Source organism: Eublepharis macularius, chromosome 8 (assembly GCF_028583425.1).
Source record: "Eublepharis macularius isolate TG4126 chromosome 8, MPM_Emac_v1.0, whole genome shotgun sequence".
NCBI lineage: Eukaryota > Metazoa > Chordata > Lepidosauria > Squamata > Eublepharidae > Eublepharis > Eublepharis macularius.
The window spans coordinates 44761563-44779912 of record NC_072797.1 but is presented as its reverse complement, the minus strand read 5'-3'; the positions used below and the strand labels follow the sequence as shown (position 1 = coordinate 44779912).

Below are 18350 nucleotides of genomic sequence, written 5' to 3'. Positions count from 1 at the left end.
TTTGTTGACCTATATTGGTATACTGTATTTTGTGGTTCCAAATCTCTGGCTGTTATGACACCTTAAACAATAAGCAAGTCTATCCAGAAGATAAGGACCTGGATTCCGAAGCAAGGTTATCAGCTGTATCTCCACTGCCACAGTCAAAATGATTTCCTTTGTTCTATACCTTGCACTTGTACACTTTGAACCTATGATGCTTTGTCATTCTGCATTGAGGGCATGGATCCATCTGGTCCAGTAACATATTTATTTTTTTACTTCATTTACAGTTCATTCTTCTCTCTGAGATTTGCCAGGTTTGTAAAAAGACCTCTATTTGAGATCCGTTTTTACCTGGAGATACCAAGGATTGCACCTGGTATCTTCTGCATACAAAGCATGTTTTCTACCACTGAAGTACATTTCCTACTTTCCTCAGCTCAACTTAAAAGGGCTATGAGCCTCCACACTTCTTCAGAATACCATGATTGTTTATTTCTAATTTATTTATTTTAAAAGCTGTTATCCAGCCTTTGTCCTTATGAGACCTGAGAAGGTGTACAAAATAATTTTAAAACAATTTTAAAAATAAAACAATTAACCAATATGGCTAGTCTGCATCATTAAGTGGCAAAGCCCCTCTGATTATTCAACCATTATTTTAAATAATTCTGTTTTGTGCGACCTTCATAACCGCCTTTAAAGTCCATTGAACCATGCATGCTGGCACAATGCTGCCAACTCTACCCAGTCATGAGGATGGGCTCGTGGGACTGATGAGCAAGCAGAACATCAATCAGTTCATTCTTCAGAACTAGTTTTCCAGTATATGGTAGCATACAGTTCAGCAACCTTTATTGGCATTACATGGAGGCATATCTAAAACAGGGATGTTGCTCCAAGGTGACGATATGTCTTGATCCAAACATATTCCAAATGCAATAATTTAAATCTGCTAATTTCAGTTCCTGAATTCAACAATAGTAAAATATCAGATAGTTTTAAATTATGGCATTAAAAGTACTCTTTTTAACCAAGCATGATGTACTTACCTCAACATAAGTAAATGTTATTTCATCGTTGTCGTTCGTTATCTCCCCTAAGTCTGATGAGACACCTCGACCTTTCACTTGGAAGTGTGTTTTATGCATATAGCCATCAGTAGAACCCTGAGTTCAAAGAAAATATCTTCTTTAAGCAATTTTAACATATGTTACTACAATTACTTGTCAGATGAAACTCGTCAGATGAAACATTTAACAGAGGAATCGCAAACAGAACACCACCATTCTAAACCCACTTACTTCAATGGACTTTAAAAGGGGTAACTCTGCTTAGGATGGCACTATAAATCTTGGGGGCTGTTACTGTGATGTTCCACAGTTATATAGTTCTTAACATACACAGGCCAGGATCATAAGTGTAATCCACCAGTATTATTCACCACTGTGAAACTGCCTGCAAATCTTCAGCAAGACTTTCTGCCTGCCCCCCACCCCCAACAAGGTTGTGTGACAAACCTGGGCCATCAATCCTATTGGGCTGTTACCTTGAAAATGCTCAAGCATCCAAACCAGGTGCACTGCACAGAGTCACTGCCATAAGCAACTTATAAAAAGTTTGGTGATAGATACAGATTAGTCATCTCAGGCCCATTTTATCAAACTACCCTCCAAAACAAGAACTCTCACAAAACAATTAGGAGGATTTAAGATTCTAATCTAACAAATATTCCTAAAGAAATCTAGTATGTTCCCATTCCTGTAGCTGCTCCAGTTAATTACTTCAAAAGAGGTAAATTTTGTCGAGGTCAAACTGAAGGAATTAGATGGTTCTATAAAATAAACAGAATATGACTGAAGAGGAGTAAGTCCAGGAAGATACTATATTTAAGTTTTAAGAATAATGAGTATATAATACATAAAATGAAGGTTTGATAGAATAAGTAAATAGATACTGAATTAAGAACATTTTCATTATCTAACATCCAACTTTTTTCCAAGATCAAAATAAAAAATCCAAACTTCCTAATGATTAAGCAATAGTCTACATAACTAATTAGGGGAAAAATTGAAATGAAAAATGTTCATGGACATTTGAGATTTATTCTAATAAACTGGATACACAAAACCAATAACTTTGTAAGGATGGAGAGAAATTCATTTTTCATAAAAGTATTTCAGTTTTAAGTATTATATTCAGACAGCTTTGTTAAAAGACAGAAAAATCTCCTATCATTATTGTGCATTTTGTATGTTATAGGAGAAATGGCCATGAATACAAATTAATGATAATCGCTAAAGGAGATTTAAAGAGAAACTCTCAAGTACATTAAAAATAAAGTATGGTTCTATTGTATAGATCTTAGCAGCTGACCTACTTTTGAGTTAGGTGCAGATGGCAAACCTGTAAACAATAACAATAAGACACAAGTGCTCAATAGTAATCTCAACAAAAGCATTTGATAAGAAGCAAGAGGATGTATCTTTCCCATATGCCATTGAAAATGGGACTGAAAATTTACCATCTGCAAAACAGGAGAATGTGAAGTAGCACTTTCTAAAATTAAACATTAAAAGTAAGCAGACCCAAGAAATTCATATTCAAAAGTCTACAAGAACCACAGAACAGTTTTCTTCAATTTTAAAATGTAAAAATCTCAGAGAGAGACCAAAAATATTTCACAGTATCACTTAGACCACTGGAGTTTTCAAGAACTACAGAAACATGTTACTATAATAGTACATTTTATGTGAGATGTAACTAAAAGGCCCGGGGGGGGGGGGGGGCGGAATACAAAACGACATAACTTTTCATTAAAAAATGTCTTTCAGATGTCACATTTATTTTTACATGGATATAACTGCATTGATACAGAAAATATGTATCTTACCGAACTGTACTGGATTGGAGGAGTAGAGAAGTATAGTTCACCCATTTAGGAGAATGAAGAGGCAATGAGGCAATGAGGTAATAGACACATGTTCTACACACAGATCGAAAGCAGCTTCCTCCCCTCTTCTGGTGTGTTTTAGTTTTGAATATTACTTTGCATGCAAAAAATGATGTAAACAGCACACTATCATAACAGGGAGAAAGGTTCTAACCCATCTATTTGTCTTTTGTGTTGGTTTAACAGTTTTTAATGTAAGGGAAGCAATCCAAAATTTTATTCTCCGAGATCCTTAAACTATATCTGAAACAGAGCAGCCCATTCTACCACCTCAGATCCCTGCTGCCACCTTATTGTCACTTCATTCCCATGCAGGTATGAACCAGGCTCAAGACTGCACTCATATAATGACAACTGCCCTTCATTCAGTCTTGCTCTCAGAGAATGTGTGAGCTGTAATTTCCTCTATGGCATTACCAGCTAGTGTAGTTGCCCAATTCATGTAATTTCTTGGGGGCAGGGGGAGGATGAACATTCAAAATAAGACAACCACGCAATCACAGACTGATAATCTCACATGAACTTGTTGTGCATGACCAAGGAGAGAGCCACTTCTCCAAAGGATAAACCAGGGCAAAAATGGACAAGGAAGGGGGGGGGGGGGAGTCAGCATAGTAACCAGGGGAGGATTCTCACACAATCCATTAACTGAGGGAGCACTCCAGTAGTTCTCAGGCAAAAGGCTGGCTGCAGACCACTGATAAATATTTTTAATTTCTCCCTGTAAGTATTAAAATGTAATGTAAGATGTCCAGAAAATGTTATAATGTATACATACAGGAACTATTATGTAAAAGAGGCAACAGCTAACCGCATGGCCAAACATATGCTCTAATTTACTTTTCTGTTCTCAGGTGGCTTTGTCCCACTTTTCTTTCTTTGACCCGGCCTCCTCCATCCCTCCTTTACTTCATTCATCCATTCTCTTAAAAGACTTCTGGTATCTTATCCACCCTCCACTATTCCCTTGCCCAATTTTCTCCTTTTTAGCACCACTACACAGCAGATCCTTATTAATTTCCCTTTCTCAAGTCTGGATTATTTCATATGCTCTTTCCTAAGCCACTTGCTTTCCACAACATTTCTCACCTTATCACTTCTGGCCTGCAGTCTTTTCTGCCCCTTAAACTCCTAGTGTCCTCCCCCACCCTCTTTCCTTATAACCTTTTGGCAGCAACAGCACCACCACTATATGAGATCCTCATTACACAACCCTTATGGCTGCCTTATTGTTTGGAAATGTTATAGGACTGTTTTTAGAGCTGCATCTGGCCTCAACTTTATAAGAAATCAAGTAGACTTAACAAACTTATGTCTGAACTGGAAACTATTGATAACTTTTGGAATGAGCAAAAAGCAACTGTGAACTTTTAAAGGTATTACTGACAAGTTTTTAATAGACTCTTGCTGTTTGTGTGTGACGTAGCAGAAATGCCTAGGATTGGCATATCAGTCAAATAACCATCTATTATTTGATTGTGGTCAAATAGTGTGAAATATTCCATGAAGCCAAGTGTAGGTAAGCAGTTTCTTTCTTCTTTCATTACTGGCAACGTGTGTTAGCAACGACAGGAGGGAGGTCTGTATGGAAGTTGATAGTTTGTGACTAGGTTTTTAGAGAGAAAATGGCTGAACTTTGGTTCAAGCTGTAAGTGTTTCAAGGATTTGTAGCCTAGTACAGGAATGTGTTTACCTGAGCCGATTAAGAAAGCCTGAAGAACAGTTCCTAAACTCTCTAACTACTTGACCCTGAGGGACTTGTCCCGTAAGGGCTCTGTACTTTACTCCTTAGATTTCTCGGAGCTGTAATGCCAATTAACAGCTTGATCCTGATTGGTTCCTGTGTTGCCAGGTAGGCAGGCAAAGCCATGATGTGTGACTCAGTGAGGCCTAGAAAGATGGCTTTTCAGTTCATTCAGTTGAGCAATAAGAAGTCAGCAAAAGTCTTTCAAGTCTAGACAGACAGGTTTTAGTATTTCGCAATAGTTAAAAATTTCTTGTTTTAGTGCTTTTTACCTGAAGAGGGTGCTTCTTGTTTTGTGGAGATTCTCCCTAATTAATAAATTTACTTATCTTACTTATCTTTTATTATGCTGGAGTCTGGAAGTTGCATCTTCCAGAATTTATGCTGGAGTCTGGAAGTTACATCTTCCAGAATTTCAGAAATGAAACAGAGACTGGAAGCGTGGCCTTTGAGAAAGGGAGAGTTTTCAGACTAATGAATAACTCAGACTGCATTCTGCCTGCCTGGTCTCTGCAGTGGCTATGGGTCAGCGCTCAGAGCTGGGAGTTGTGAAGTGTGGGTTCATGCAGCTTGTTGCCTTGCCCTGCAGTACCAGCAAACTCACCAGCACAGCAAAGCTTCTCCTACTAACCACCTGCTATAACTGCAGGCATCTCCAAACAGGATGATTTAGTCTGTTACCTATTTTGCATGACTATTTTTAAAAACTGTTTTTTAATACTTTGTACTATTTTTTCTAATTTTGCAGCTGTATGTTAACCTTAATGTTTCAACAGAAAAGCCAAAGAGAATGACTCTACAATAAATCTACCACTAACATTGTAAAGTTTGTAATAATCTGTTAGACTACAGTACAGATGTTGATATGAACAGTCTGGAAGGGACACATTGCCACCTTACAAACAAGATAAAATGCCTAACTACGCTAAACTTCAGGTCTCAAATTAGTGAAAATGTGCTAGCATGTCTTTCTGCCTAGATTCTGCCTTCACAGAGCCCATGGGCAAATAACTGGTTTTTTATCTGCCATTTTGCAAATTATTCCAAACTAAAAACATTACATAATTTAGTAAATAAGTATATTATGTGGCCTGGTTAACTCTAAAACAGCCTTAGTCACCCTGATGGATAATCTTTGAGCCAAGCTACAAAAGACAAATTACACGAGGAGGAGCACGTGAAGGGAGTCACAATGTTAGGCGGGAAGCTGAGTTTTAAAAGAGATCAGAAGGCTTTGTTAATTTCCCCTCTCTACAGAGCCAGGGAGATCTCTGCTCAGAGGGTTTGTTAATTTCCTCTTTGCCTCCAGAAGGCTGTCAGTTTCACCTCCCCTTCTAAGAGGTGAAGAGGAAATAAACAAACCCTCTGAGCAGCATCTCCCTGGCTCTGTAGAGAGGGGAAATTGACAAAGCTTTCTGATCTCTTTTAAAACAGCTTCCCAGCTAACATTGCGACTCCCTTCATGTGGCCCTCCTCATGTAATTCGTCTCTTGTAGCTTAGTTCTCAGACAGGAGATAAATTGCGGAGTATGACCCTATTTATTCTCCTGAACCTCTCAGTGGCTTTCAATACCATTAACCACAGTGCCCTTCTGCATCACCCTTCAGAGTTAGGACTATGAGGCATTGTTCTATGGTGGTTTCAGTCCTACCTGCAAGGTTGATGGTGCTGGGTGAATGCTGCTCTGCTGCTTGGCCTGTGCTGTGTGGAGTGCCACAGAATTCCATCGTATTCTCCATGTTCTTTAACATCTTATGAAACTGCTGGATGAGGTCATCTGGAGATTTGAGATGGACCGCCAGCAATGTGTGGGTGCCTCTCAGCTCTCTCTCGTACTTCTAGCTCATTTTGGAGAGGCTGTAGGAACCGTGAACCAGTTCATGAAGGCAGCTTGGGGATGAATGGGGGCTCATAAATTGAAGCTTAATTCTGACAAGATAAATTTGCTACTGGTGGGCGGAAGGACTGACACAGGGCTTGAGGCATCTCCTGTCCTGAATGGGGTTGTACTTCCATTGAAAGAGGAGGACTGAAGCTTGAGAGTCCAGGTCTACTGCTGAAGGGTACTGCTGATAAGCGGGTGGCAGTGTTGATTATAAGAGCCTTTTATATCAGCTTTGACTGGGAAGAAAAGAACAGGCCACTGAGATACACACCCTGGTTTTAAGTCAGCAGATAACTGTACAATGGAGAATTAATATACATTAGCATACATAATATAGGTCTAATTGATAGACTTTTGTTGAATGTGTACATGAATTGTTTGTTGTGTAGTTTTATAATGGAGAAATTAGTTAATCAAAAAGGACAAGACATGTAAAAGAAAGTAAAGAGTAACATATAGAGTACAAGTCAAATTGATTGATTTATAATAAATGTATGCAATGTTTATAGAAGTATGTGAAGTTATGCATAAAGAGGGACAAATTGTTTGTCCCATTTTGAAGTACTTAGAAAGAGTAAGATAGAGTACAGAATACCAAAATGATTATTATTATTATTATTATTATTATTATTGAAAAAGATAAGTTAAGATTGTTATACTTTTACCCATTTGGGAAGGAAATTAGAGATAGTACTATGTTACTATAGAAAAGCTTAGAAGAGATTGAAAGTATATTATAATAAGTATAATAAGTTTGAAATGAATAGAGGGAGAATAGACAAGGGGTTGGAAAACTGTTGGAAGTCAAAAAAAGGGGGGGAAAGGGAGGGGGTTAGAATTGGAAAATTTAAGGGAATGTGATTGTAATAAATTTTATATGTGTCTAATCCAATAAAAATTTTTATAAAAAAAAAAGAGAGAGAGAGATACACACCCTGGTAACATGTAAATTAGAGTACTATGATGCATTCTGTAAGGGATGCCAGTGAAATTCTTCTCTGTTGGTGCACCAAAATTATGGAATTCCCTCCCAGAGGGAGGGCATCTTACCCCCTCTTCCACTAATAGGTACAGACTTCTTTGTTTTCTCTGGTGTTCCCTCAATGACTCCTCTTTCCTCACTTGTATGTTAATTGCTGTCCTTTGTTTTAGTTTTGTTTTTAATGGTTTTTATTATCTACCTTTAATTTTTTTTGTTTTGATTTTTTTTGTTTTGTTAGCTGCCTTGGTGGCTCTTATTGAGAAGGCAGAATATAAATTTAGTATAAATAAGGTCCATTTTGCATCCCTGCAATGAAACTTGTAGCATGTGCCCCTGTCACCCCATAGTGATGATGAACCTCCTACTCACAAGCTCCACTAAGCAAATTAAACATGCCCTTGACAAATCAGTCTTACAAAATAAAAGTTAAAAGAACTGACTGTGTCACATGACAAGCACCACTGAGAAGAATATCTGCTGAAAGGAAAGAGAAATGCATAGGAGATAATGAACGGTAGCTGCATATTAAGAGCTTATTTCTCAAAGGAAGCAGAAACAAATTGGGGTTTTATTAGCTGTTTCATTAAGTTTTATTTTAGACAAACACACACAGAAAGCATATGTGCAACATCTGATATGAAGAGATTCTATTCAAAACAGTCTCTGTACAAAACGCATTAATGTAGCATTAAATTACTCGACAAGGCTGCAAATTTAACTATAAATTTAACTCTTTGGATAATCCATCATTTCTGACACAATTTATTTCATTTGTTCTGATCTTTAAATCAATGTCTCTCTCATTCCTGCACATTAATTCTGTCTTTTAATCAGCATTCCAAATATATGTGTCTTTTTTTAAAGTCTATGTGGCTTGTGCCATGGGCTATTTTGGCACTTTGTTGTTACAAGTTTGTACCTGAAACAAATCAATATGTGTAGTTTTTGTCAGTAAACATTTGAACACAAAACTGATCACTTTAGAGAAAATTACCTTGTTCTTACTTGCTTTTATTGATATGCTATATTTATGTTCCCATTATACACAATGAGCCAAATTCAGAATGAATTCTGACTGCACATGCAGCTGTACATACAATGAGGTGCAATCGCTGCAATCCAAATCTAAGAAGTAGAGCAGGGGGAAAAAAGGATTTGCCAGGAGCAGGAGGAGAATTTTCATATTCAATAAGAATATTCAATATTCTCCCCTTAAATATTGGGTGCAATGTAAAAGAATTTAGGCATTCTATATGCTTAAATTAAACACAGAATATGCATTTGTGCCCTAATGATATCAATCAAACTTAAATATGCCTAGTATTATCTGTATTGTAACTATGTTCCAGCTGCCTCTACTAGATCAATGTCCAGAAGCAGAGTATGGCTTCTACAACCGCAAACACTAGTCTTGAAAGTCTACATTCCAAATAATTCTGACATTTACTACAGTTGTGGGGGAACCTTCAAAATCATATACTCTTTGGGGATTGGAATTCAACAGCTAAAATTGACTTTTTATACACACACAACATAGAACACATAGCATTTATTCTACTGGGATATGTTCAAATGGACAAACCCAAACATCTCTGTGAGATGAAATATGACCTTTTAAAAATTCAAATTCTCAAATCTGTCCAATTTCAAAATTTAGAATTACATCAATTTTTACAAGTAACAAACGTTGCATTATCTCAGATCAGCTACAAGATTAGGCAACAAAAAGATTGCTTTAGCACCTTTGATAAGTAAGAATCTCTTCTCAATGAGCAGGTAGGGAAGCTTTTAATTCAGAAAGAAGGTTCTTTCCTTTCCCAAGGCTATCCATGCAAAAATGACTATTACAGAAATATGTGAACAAGTGGGATAGCAATTTTTGCAAAGTTATTTCCAAAGTTGTACAAGTATATCTACAAAGAAAACACTGAGATTTTAAAAGGGAATAATGCTCCTATACAATGTTATTTATTCTTTTAAAAAAAAAACACCAAAATCACTTTTTGAATTCAGGAAGGTTTAAATAAATTTAGAAGTCCTGTAGCAGAAGCTTCAGCCAACAAAAAAAAAAAAGGGAAACCCAGACAGCATGAATTTGCAGGGACCAAAGTATGGAACTGGAAAGGGAGTGGAGATCAACCGGAAAGAGCAACGTATATGACCCAAGGGACAGACAGGACACCTTTGTTAGAAAATAAAGCATAGCCAATACCTTTACATTTCTCCACTCCCAACAGTCTCCTATTTGTTGCGAGTGTTTGATAAACTCTGCACAATACTCTTTGAATTTATTCTCCTCCAAACAGTCATCCTCACCATCCGAGTTATGTGACATCTAGGAAGAAAACAAAATATTAGTATTGGCAAATGCAGAGAAATCTAAGGATTACATACATCCCAAAGGAAGTTAAAGGAAATCAAAGCAAGTGACTGATGGTGGGGTGATCGATGATGGCAAAATACATTGCAGCTATTATTGCTCTGTGCTATAGTCCTCCCACTTGCGTGTAGCTTGACAGGCCCTTAAGCTAACAGAAAGGTCTTCTAAAGGCACAAGTTTCCCTACCTCTACAGTACTCAAACATCTTTTTAATTACCTTAGGGATTTCGCTCAGTGCTTTATCCTCATTAGGGCTGAAAGGGGCACTGCTCCATCAAAATTGTCTGGCTCTAGCACCAATCTCTTTTTGAGGGGGGAGGCAGAAAGATGGAAGCTGGCTGCTTGAGATCTGTGCAGCCCAATTCTGGGGCTTTTTACTCTGAGATAAACCTCATTGCAATTTAATGGAGCTTGCTCCCAAGTAAGTGCTGTGGCATTTTGGTACTGTTGCTTTAAGGATAACTTCCAGAAGCCCTCCAGAAAAACGCCCAGGTCTTCTGACCACAGCTGGAGTTGTAAAGGATTGGTTCTGCCTGTGTGTATTCCAATTAAAAGCAGTTATTGGAGCCATTGCTGCCTCCACTACCGTTCCTTTTCCTCTCTACAGACATGACAAGTGCATCTAGGATTGCAGCCCTAGTCTAGCACAGCAGCAACTGAGTTATCCCAGCCAGTGACTCTGCTCTTCATGAAGCTGCGGGGGGGGGGGGGGATGGCAAAATCATTCAGGAGTTTAAAATATGTGGCCAGACTCTGAAAATATCATAAGAGGAGGAAAGGGTTATGTTCCCCAATGAGAGGGCATAGGAGAAGACATAAAAGTTAGATCCCAGCAACTGAGATGCTTGAGAACCCAGGAGAGAAGAAACTGGGTGATAATGCATCCTGTAGGGTTAAGGGTGCAGAGAAGAGAAAGGGAGGGCACAGCATTAATAAAGTTTGTAGGTTAGAAAGGCACTAAGAGTTCTTAAGATTTCTGGCTACTGACAGAGAACAGAAGTTCGTTATAAAGGTGTTATTAGTCTACACAATTTTTGAGAGGCTTTTGCTGTTTTTATTCTTCTTCAGATAATTCATACAGGGATTGGTTGGTAGCTCAGGACGACAGTCTGGTTATATTCTGTTTATCCTAAAGTTCTATTTTAATAGAAGTGATCACTGCCAATGTGACATATGCAATCCCAATCATAAAGAATGAGAATCTCTATCAGACGGTGCAGAATCATCGTCCAGGAATAGTAAGGTGGATTTTCGTTCCCTGAAAGCAAAGCAAAAACTTGATCCAACTGTGTAGAAAACTTATCAGTTACAATCAGCTTTGTCAAAAACAGTAAACCTATTGAACATCTTCTGGCCTTTCATGAGCTTAACAGTCTTACCACTGATCCTGGCTGTGGGTTTAGTTGTTCTAAGATGGTAGCTTGGTACAGACCACCCCCCCCCCCCAAGCATGCTGACTCACCACACAGGGAGGGAAAGTGAGCAGTGGTGCACTGGCTCTGCCCCTTCCTTCTCTCAATTGCTGGGTTGTCTGCGGAGTACAACCAGTGATAACACCCAGCTCTGTAGCCTGCAGGATAAGCAGACAGAGGATGAGATCTCGGCCCTTGTCCAGTGCCCAGATGCAGTAGCTGGTTGTTTGCATGATAGTTGGCTCAAGTTAAATTAATCAAAAATAGAAGTCATGTGGCTGGCTCGGTCGGCAACAATAGAGGGCCCTGCTCTTCCATCACTTAATGGAGTCCAGCTTACAGAGGTGGATCCATCAGGTGTTTGGGTGTAGCTGGATTCCACAAGATCAATTGACATGCAAGTGTCCATGGTGGCAAAGTCAGCATTGTACCATCTCTGCCAAGCCTGCCACTTATCCCCATATTTGTCTCAGTCTGACCTTGCCACAGTGATTCATGCTATGGTCACCCCTCCTTTATAGACTACTGCAGGGCTACCCTTGAAAGCATTTCAGAGACATTAATTGGTACAAAATGCAGCTTCCAGACTGCTGACCAGCACATCACTTTGATTTTGAAGCAGCTGCACTGCCAAATTAAATTCACCTTTTGGTCTGGGTCCCACTCATAGTATAGCCCCCTGCATTCCCTACAGTCTGCAACTCAGGGCTTGTTGGTGGTTCCCTGGCCCTAGGGCTGTTTGACTCTCTTTTGACCAGAGGGAGGGCTTTTACGGTTGTTTCTTTCTCCCTCTGGAAAGCAGTAACATTGGAGACTTGCTCCCTCCGGGATTTGGTGAAATTCTAGAGCCTGCAAAGCACAGATGTTTTGCCTGGCATATGGAGGTTGATTCTGATATTATTGGCTTGACTCCATGTGATTGATTTTATAAACAATAGGCATGAGCAGGATTTAGTGATGGCACTGTTCTTTGAGATGTATGGCTTTTAATGTTTGTATTCTGTTGTTATTGGTTTTTAATGTTTGTGTTTATATTTTAATACTGTATTGTACATATATGTTGTAAACCACCTTGAGCACTAAACATCGTGGAGAGGCGATATACAAGTCAAATAAATAAACACAGAAGTGGTTGTATTCGCACACCCTCCTTGTGATCAGCAATGTTCTGAAAACAGTGCATGGCACATTATTATAGGGTGCTAAACTATACCTATGTGGTGTATTGGTTACTATGTTGGTCTAGCATCTGGGAGAAACAGGTTCAAATCGCCACTCTGCCATGGAAGGTTACAGGGTGACCTTGGGCCATTCACACCCTTTCAGCCTACACCAGTCTGGTGTAGTGGTTAGAGTTTTGGACTAGGATCTGATGTTACCGGAACTGCTCTTTTGAATGGGGAATTAGCTTAGCAGACCAGAACTAAATTTAGCGCAGATCTAACCATCTATACCAAGGTCCCTTCTCCAGACGCTCACGTAATAAAGAGGCAGACTACAAAGATTCAATCAATAACATGTATTTACTAGTAGTGTGGCGTAAGCCTGAACTTGCACATACACACAAGATAGCATACAAGGACTAGGAAACATAGAGTAGGAAATACAGAGACGGTCGCATGAGCAGGTACCCACGATGATAAGGGATATACTTACAATCCTGAAGTGGAGTAGAGACACAGCAGCGAGGTGGTCCAATGCCAGCACTGGATCCACAGAGAGACAGCAAGAGGTCTGGACAGGGAAGGCGTACGCACCATGTGGCTGGGGCGGCCAGCTTAAATACCCCAAAACGTACCCTGGTGCTGGTGCTGTACCTTGTGGTTCTCATGGGTCGAAACAAAGGTCTTAATGGTTTTCTGATGTCTTAGATGGGCCACTTTAGCAATCTGATTGTGTTATAGTGACACCTTAGGAAGAGGGGACAAAAGAGGGAGGGGGAGATCCGGGCGTGTTGAATGGATGTTCCAGCGGACGGGGCTTGTCCTGATGTCATCAGATCTGGAATGCGGAGGTTTCTTTGAGATGCATTCTCTAAGTGCTTGGGATGGTCGGCACTTAGCTTCTTCTCCGGAGCGGCTCTTAAGATATGCATAGCGGGGCGAGGTTCTCTCGCTGCAGACGTGGTGTGCCCGCTTCTTCGAAATGGCTTCCCAAAGCAGGCTTCTTCTCTAGGTCTTCTGGCTGCCTGAGAACATGGCTGCTGGCTGGGCATGGCTGGGGCTGGCTAGCAGGCTGCCTGGTAGCAAGGGCAAGCTGGGTGACCGGCCCACGGGAGGCTCCCAGGCGGGAACTGGCCAGGGGGTGCCTGGTCAGGCTCGCTGGAGGTCTTCCCCGGCTGGCACCTGGATGCTAACAGCGCGGCTTGGGTCCAGATGAGGCAGGCTTCCATGGAGGCAGGGAAACAGCACGTAAAACATAGTCCATAGCAGGGAACAGGCACAGCCCGTGGTAGATGGCAAGGCAGGCATGAAGCACACATGTAATAAAGTCCAAACCCACACAGGGAGGTCCAAATATAGGCTTGGGCAAGGCTGCCCAGAAAGAGAGTCCTTAGTGCAGTTATCCAGACATGGATTCAGGAAGCTAACACAGTCTATTGCAACAGTAGGATAACTAGCAAGCAAGCAGGGATATGTTAAAGTGCACACGTGCAGGGCAGTCTTTGGTGCAGCAGTGAAACAGCAACACGGGAAACTCCAACACAGTTCATGGCAGGCCTCAAAGCGGGAGCGGGGGCTGCTTGGCAACACTGAAGAACCAGGTTCAAATCCACACTGCCATGAAAACTTGCTGGGTGACCTTGGACCAGTCACACCCTCTCAGCCTAACCTACTTCACAGGGCAGTTATGAGAATAAAATGGAGGACAGAACTCTGTAAGCCACTTTGCGTCTCCTCTACTGAGGAGAAAGGCAGAATAGAAATGAATAATAATTTTAAAAACCAGGAACAACTAAGCCCTACATTCACTGTTCTAATCACCAGTTCCACCTTGTAAGTGTACATGTTTGTTCCATAATACATCTGGCTGAAGACTTCTTCTAGGTGTGCAATCATTTGTATAATTTCACAAGAAAGCCTTGTATTCGTTATCTTTATTCAAGTAGTCATCTGCAATGCCTTCTGAGGCAAAGGTGGATAGGCCACTTTGCTACTACTACTGTTACCTATCAGAACTGTGAAAAGATAATGGATGTTCCACATTATTTTGCAATACCCATAAGATAAACCGTACTGCTAGCAGACCTCAAAATGGAAGCATTCTCATTACAAAGCCAATATGCCAAGATAAGTTTCATAGTCTTAGCCCTTCTAAAGAAAGATGTGCTGTGTACTTTTGCTCCTGGCAACAGAGCACTACAGAGCAAGGAAATGCATTTACGCAGAGCTGAAGAAATTGTAAACATATGTGTTTCTTCCCTGAAAGAAGAGGACAAAAAGAGCTGCCAGCTTTTTTTGAGGAATTTTATTTACATTGAGGGAATTTATATGTCCTACTTGAGGCAGCAATTATGGGGCAAAACATGCCAAAGATGCCATGACAATACCACAGAAAGTGGTATGGGGAACGTGAAAAGGAAATGGAAGAAAAAGAACACAGTTGGAGGATTTCCAAACTATGAGCAGTCATGGATCACGCAGTGGATCTTCTTCATGCTTTGAGCGACAGAGAACTTTTAATTAGGTTCATGACTACACCATTTCTGAAAGTGAAGCAAGCACTACTTTTCAAAATACAATGCTTAGTTTCTTTCAGCTACATAGTATTTAGATCATTTCCATATCAGTTATGTCTCTTATACCCAAATTGTGCTGATGTTGTAGAATTTATGCAGGAAGTACAAAGGTCAGGTAAGCTCCTGGTTTTCCGCAAACTATGCAAAATCATTCAGGAAAGCTTTTAACTCTAGAAATAGGTCTGTCCTTTAAGGAATGGATCGGACAGATGTCTTGGTAAAGGGATAGGGCCTGTACACTATACTACTAAGTACTATATGTTGGTATAGATATGTTCCTACTTATTTTCTGTGTCATTTAATATGTTCATGTCAAATTACTTATGTTTTGTTTCAGCAGTATTTCATATCTGTATTCAGTTCTATGCTCATTTTCAAATTTCTGCAATCCATACTCTATTGTATTGTTTGCTGGATATACTAACCGTTGATGGTGTTGACGTACACTGTCTGTGAGAAAGGCAGACTATAAATAAATGAATGAATGAATAAACAAACAAGCAACACTTGTATAAAGGTTTGTTTCAGTACTATCTTGTTATTTAATTACAAAAGGAAATTGTAAGTATTCCATCTCCTTGCATTCCTAGATGCATACAAGGTGCTAGCTTGTGCAGTGATGTTTGGTGCATCAACAGCAACATATTTATTTTATTTTAGAATTTAAATTTAAAATTTTGTTAACTAGCTACAGTCTGATACCAGATCACCTGTAATCATCTAGATTTTTAAAAAACACCGCATGCTTAAACTAGCATTTTTGTTCTGACAATCTGTTGCTTGCTATTTATTTAGTAGAGTCTGCTCTGCGACTAATTGCTATTTAATATTTCAGTTCTATGTTTTCTTCATATAAAGATGACTCTGTATTGATAATATAGCTACTTTTCTGTGATCAGAAATTTCCTACCTTTTTCCCAGGCATCATATTACCCTTAATGGTCAGCATTTCTTTTGAATTCCTTATGTTGGTTTATGTGGCATTGTACCAAATGTAGATGTTACATTTCTCTTTAACAGATGCTAAACCTTGTGTCTTTATGATCTCAAACCTCCCTTCTTTTTGGTTCATAGTTCTAATTTATTGGGACGGATGAATGGATGCCAGGATGCATTACTACAACTATGCACAATTTTAAAAAATTACTAAGACATATCAATTTTGCCTATAAGGAAGTTGTTTGAAGAAAAGCACAGAAGCTTTAACCATTCTGGAAACATTAGCAACCCTAGACAAAACTGAAAGGAAATTCAGCAAGAGTGCTTGTCTGAATACATCCCTTGGGCATCTATACAATACACGTACTTGTTGCATATAAACCTGTGTTATTCACAGCAGTGTAGGCAACACACATTTCAAATACAGTACACACAAATGAAGGAAACCTAGCCCCATATAATTGGGACATCTGCTTTTAAACAGCTGAATATTTTATCAGTGCTTCTGATAAATTTCAGGGGTTAAACTAAAAGGAATCACACAGAATGACTTTTGACAGGTACTAGGGGGTTCTTTTCCAATGACTATAGGAATGCACTGATTTTACGAAGGATCTAAGGGGTCACCTTGTAAGCAAGTAACCCTCTTTGTTTTAATGCCTTCCAGAGGTCTTCCAGAAAATCAACACATTCTTGAGGTCATTCAGAAGGAATCAATGCATCCTCATAATCATTCCTTTCAGAGTCATTCACGTTTCAGCAGGATTTGAGTCCAGTAACACCTTAGAGACAAGATTTTCAGGATTCCCTTCTTTTGCTGTTCTACTACAGACCACCACGGCTAACCACCTAACATTATTCATGTTTCAGTCCCCACCACTAAAGGGGGGGGGAGGGGTTGGCCTCGCCATTGCACTACATGTAGGGTTGCCAACAGGCCTGGAGAAAAACGTTACTCCTCTTTAATAGAGGCTTAATTTGTAGAAATGGGCAACTAAAGCTTTTCACGGTATGGAGGTAAATAACATGGCCTGGTAAAAGCCTCTATTAAAGGGGCAGAACATTTCTCCTCCACAAAGCTGGCAACCCTAGCTACATCTGACTCCCCCAAGCCGGTAAGCAAACAGACAAGTTAAAGGGACATCGTACTAAAAGTTTGCCCTCCCTCTGCACTGCGAACCATGCGCTACCACAACACTTGCGTGTGTGTTATGTGCCTTAACCATGGAAAAAGGAAGCTGCCGTTCTGAAGCGTTTTTTACGAATGCCACATACGTGCTGCAACAAGCGAGCAACTCTAAAAGGGAAAGGCGGCATTAGTCGAGAGACACAAGTACGTTTTCTTTCTTCCCTCACTCCTGCTGCATTTGAAACGAAGCGAGGCTGCGCCGACGAAGGCAAAACTCAAAGGAGAATCTTTTGAAATGCACATTAACAGCCTCTCCGGGGAAGGCGTAGGGAGTACTTATTGGGGTTTCGTCTTTTTGCCGCACTGGGTGGCATTTCTGCGTGCGGTCGGGGAGATTAGGAGAAAGAGCGCGTCAGTCTGGCTGGGCACAGAGTTAAAGGAAACAGCCCGGGGGACGTGCCCTGACAATGACGGGGCACGCCTGAAACGCCGGCAGGTGCCAGGGCCCGAGTTGCTTAAGAGCATCATCAAGGCGCAGGGCGCCCCGAGAGAGACGAGGAGTCGCAGCCCAGCCTCTCTGCCGACTTCCCCGTCTGCTGCTGCTGCTGCTGCCGCCGCTCTCAAGCGCCCCTCCCTCCTTTCTCCCCCGCCTCTCACCTTCTCCGCCCGCCAATTTCTGAGAGAGACGCAGAGCCGGCTCCGTCCCCTCCCCCTCTATGGGAAAGGCTCCGCGCAGGAAGGGCAAGAGTGAGCCTTTACCGCATGCGCACAAATGTCATTTGGGATTACTATTCCCTCCCCCCTTGGGCTCCCAGAGCTACTTCAGGAAGCTGAGCCTCGAAGGCGCATGTGCGAAACTGGGCACGTAGACAAGCATGATATTGGGGGCGTGCTTCCTCCTAATCAGAAATCGGGTTCCTCCCCAAACCCTTTCAGAAGAAAACAAAGCTTTGTGAAATTGTTGGAGCTGTCCGTCTGGCTTCTAGTGTTGTGATAAAATTTATAGCCGTGCTACAATGCTGGTTTTGTTTTGTTTGTTTTTGCTTCCAAGTTTCTCCTCCAGTTTGGAGAGTTGAAAAGGTTTCTAAGCACAGTCCCGAAAGTATTCTGTAAAAATGAGCAAAATATATATACCTACCTGCAATGTTAGGGACTTTTGCTAACTCTGCAGTCGTGATGAGACGAGATAAAATGTTTTGAGGTT

At 40.5% G+C, this 18350-nt stretch overlaps 1 protein-coding gene across 2 annotated transcripts in view; it reads right to left on the bottom strand.

Annotated features, from left to right (window-relative positions):
- Positions 1 to 17892, bottom strand: part of ATG10 (autophagy related 10) — a 182839-nt gene extending 164947 nt beyond the window's left edge. The window contains exons 1-4 of one of the 2 annotated variants that reach the window (XM_054986777.1): positions 17804 to 17892; positions 11390 to 11497; positions 9760 to 9882; positions 1035 to 1151 (exon numbers count right to left, since the gene is read on the bottom strand). In XM_054986777.1, the coding sequence (XP_054842752.1) occupies positions 1035 to 1151; positions 9760 to 9882 (240 nt within the window). In that variant the 5' untranslated portion in view covers positions 11390 to 11497; positions 17804 to 17892. The remainder of the gene's footprint in view (positions 1 to 1034; positions 1152 to 9759; positions 9883 to 11389; positions 11498 to 17803) is intronic. The other variant, XM_054986778.1, reaches the window with a different exon arrangement.
- Between the last annotated feature and the right edge of the window lie 458 nt (positions 17893 to 18350).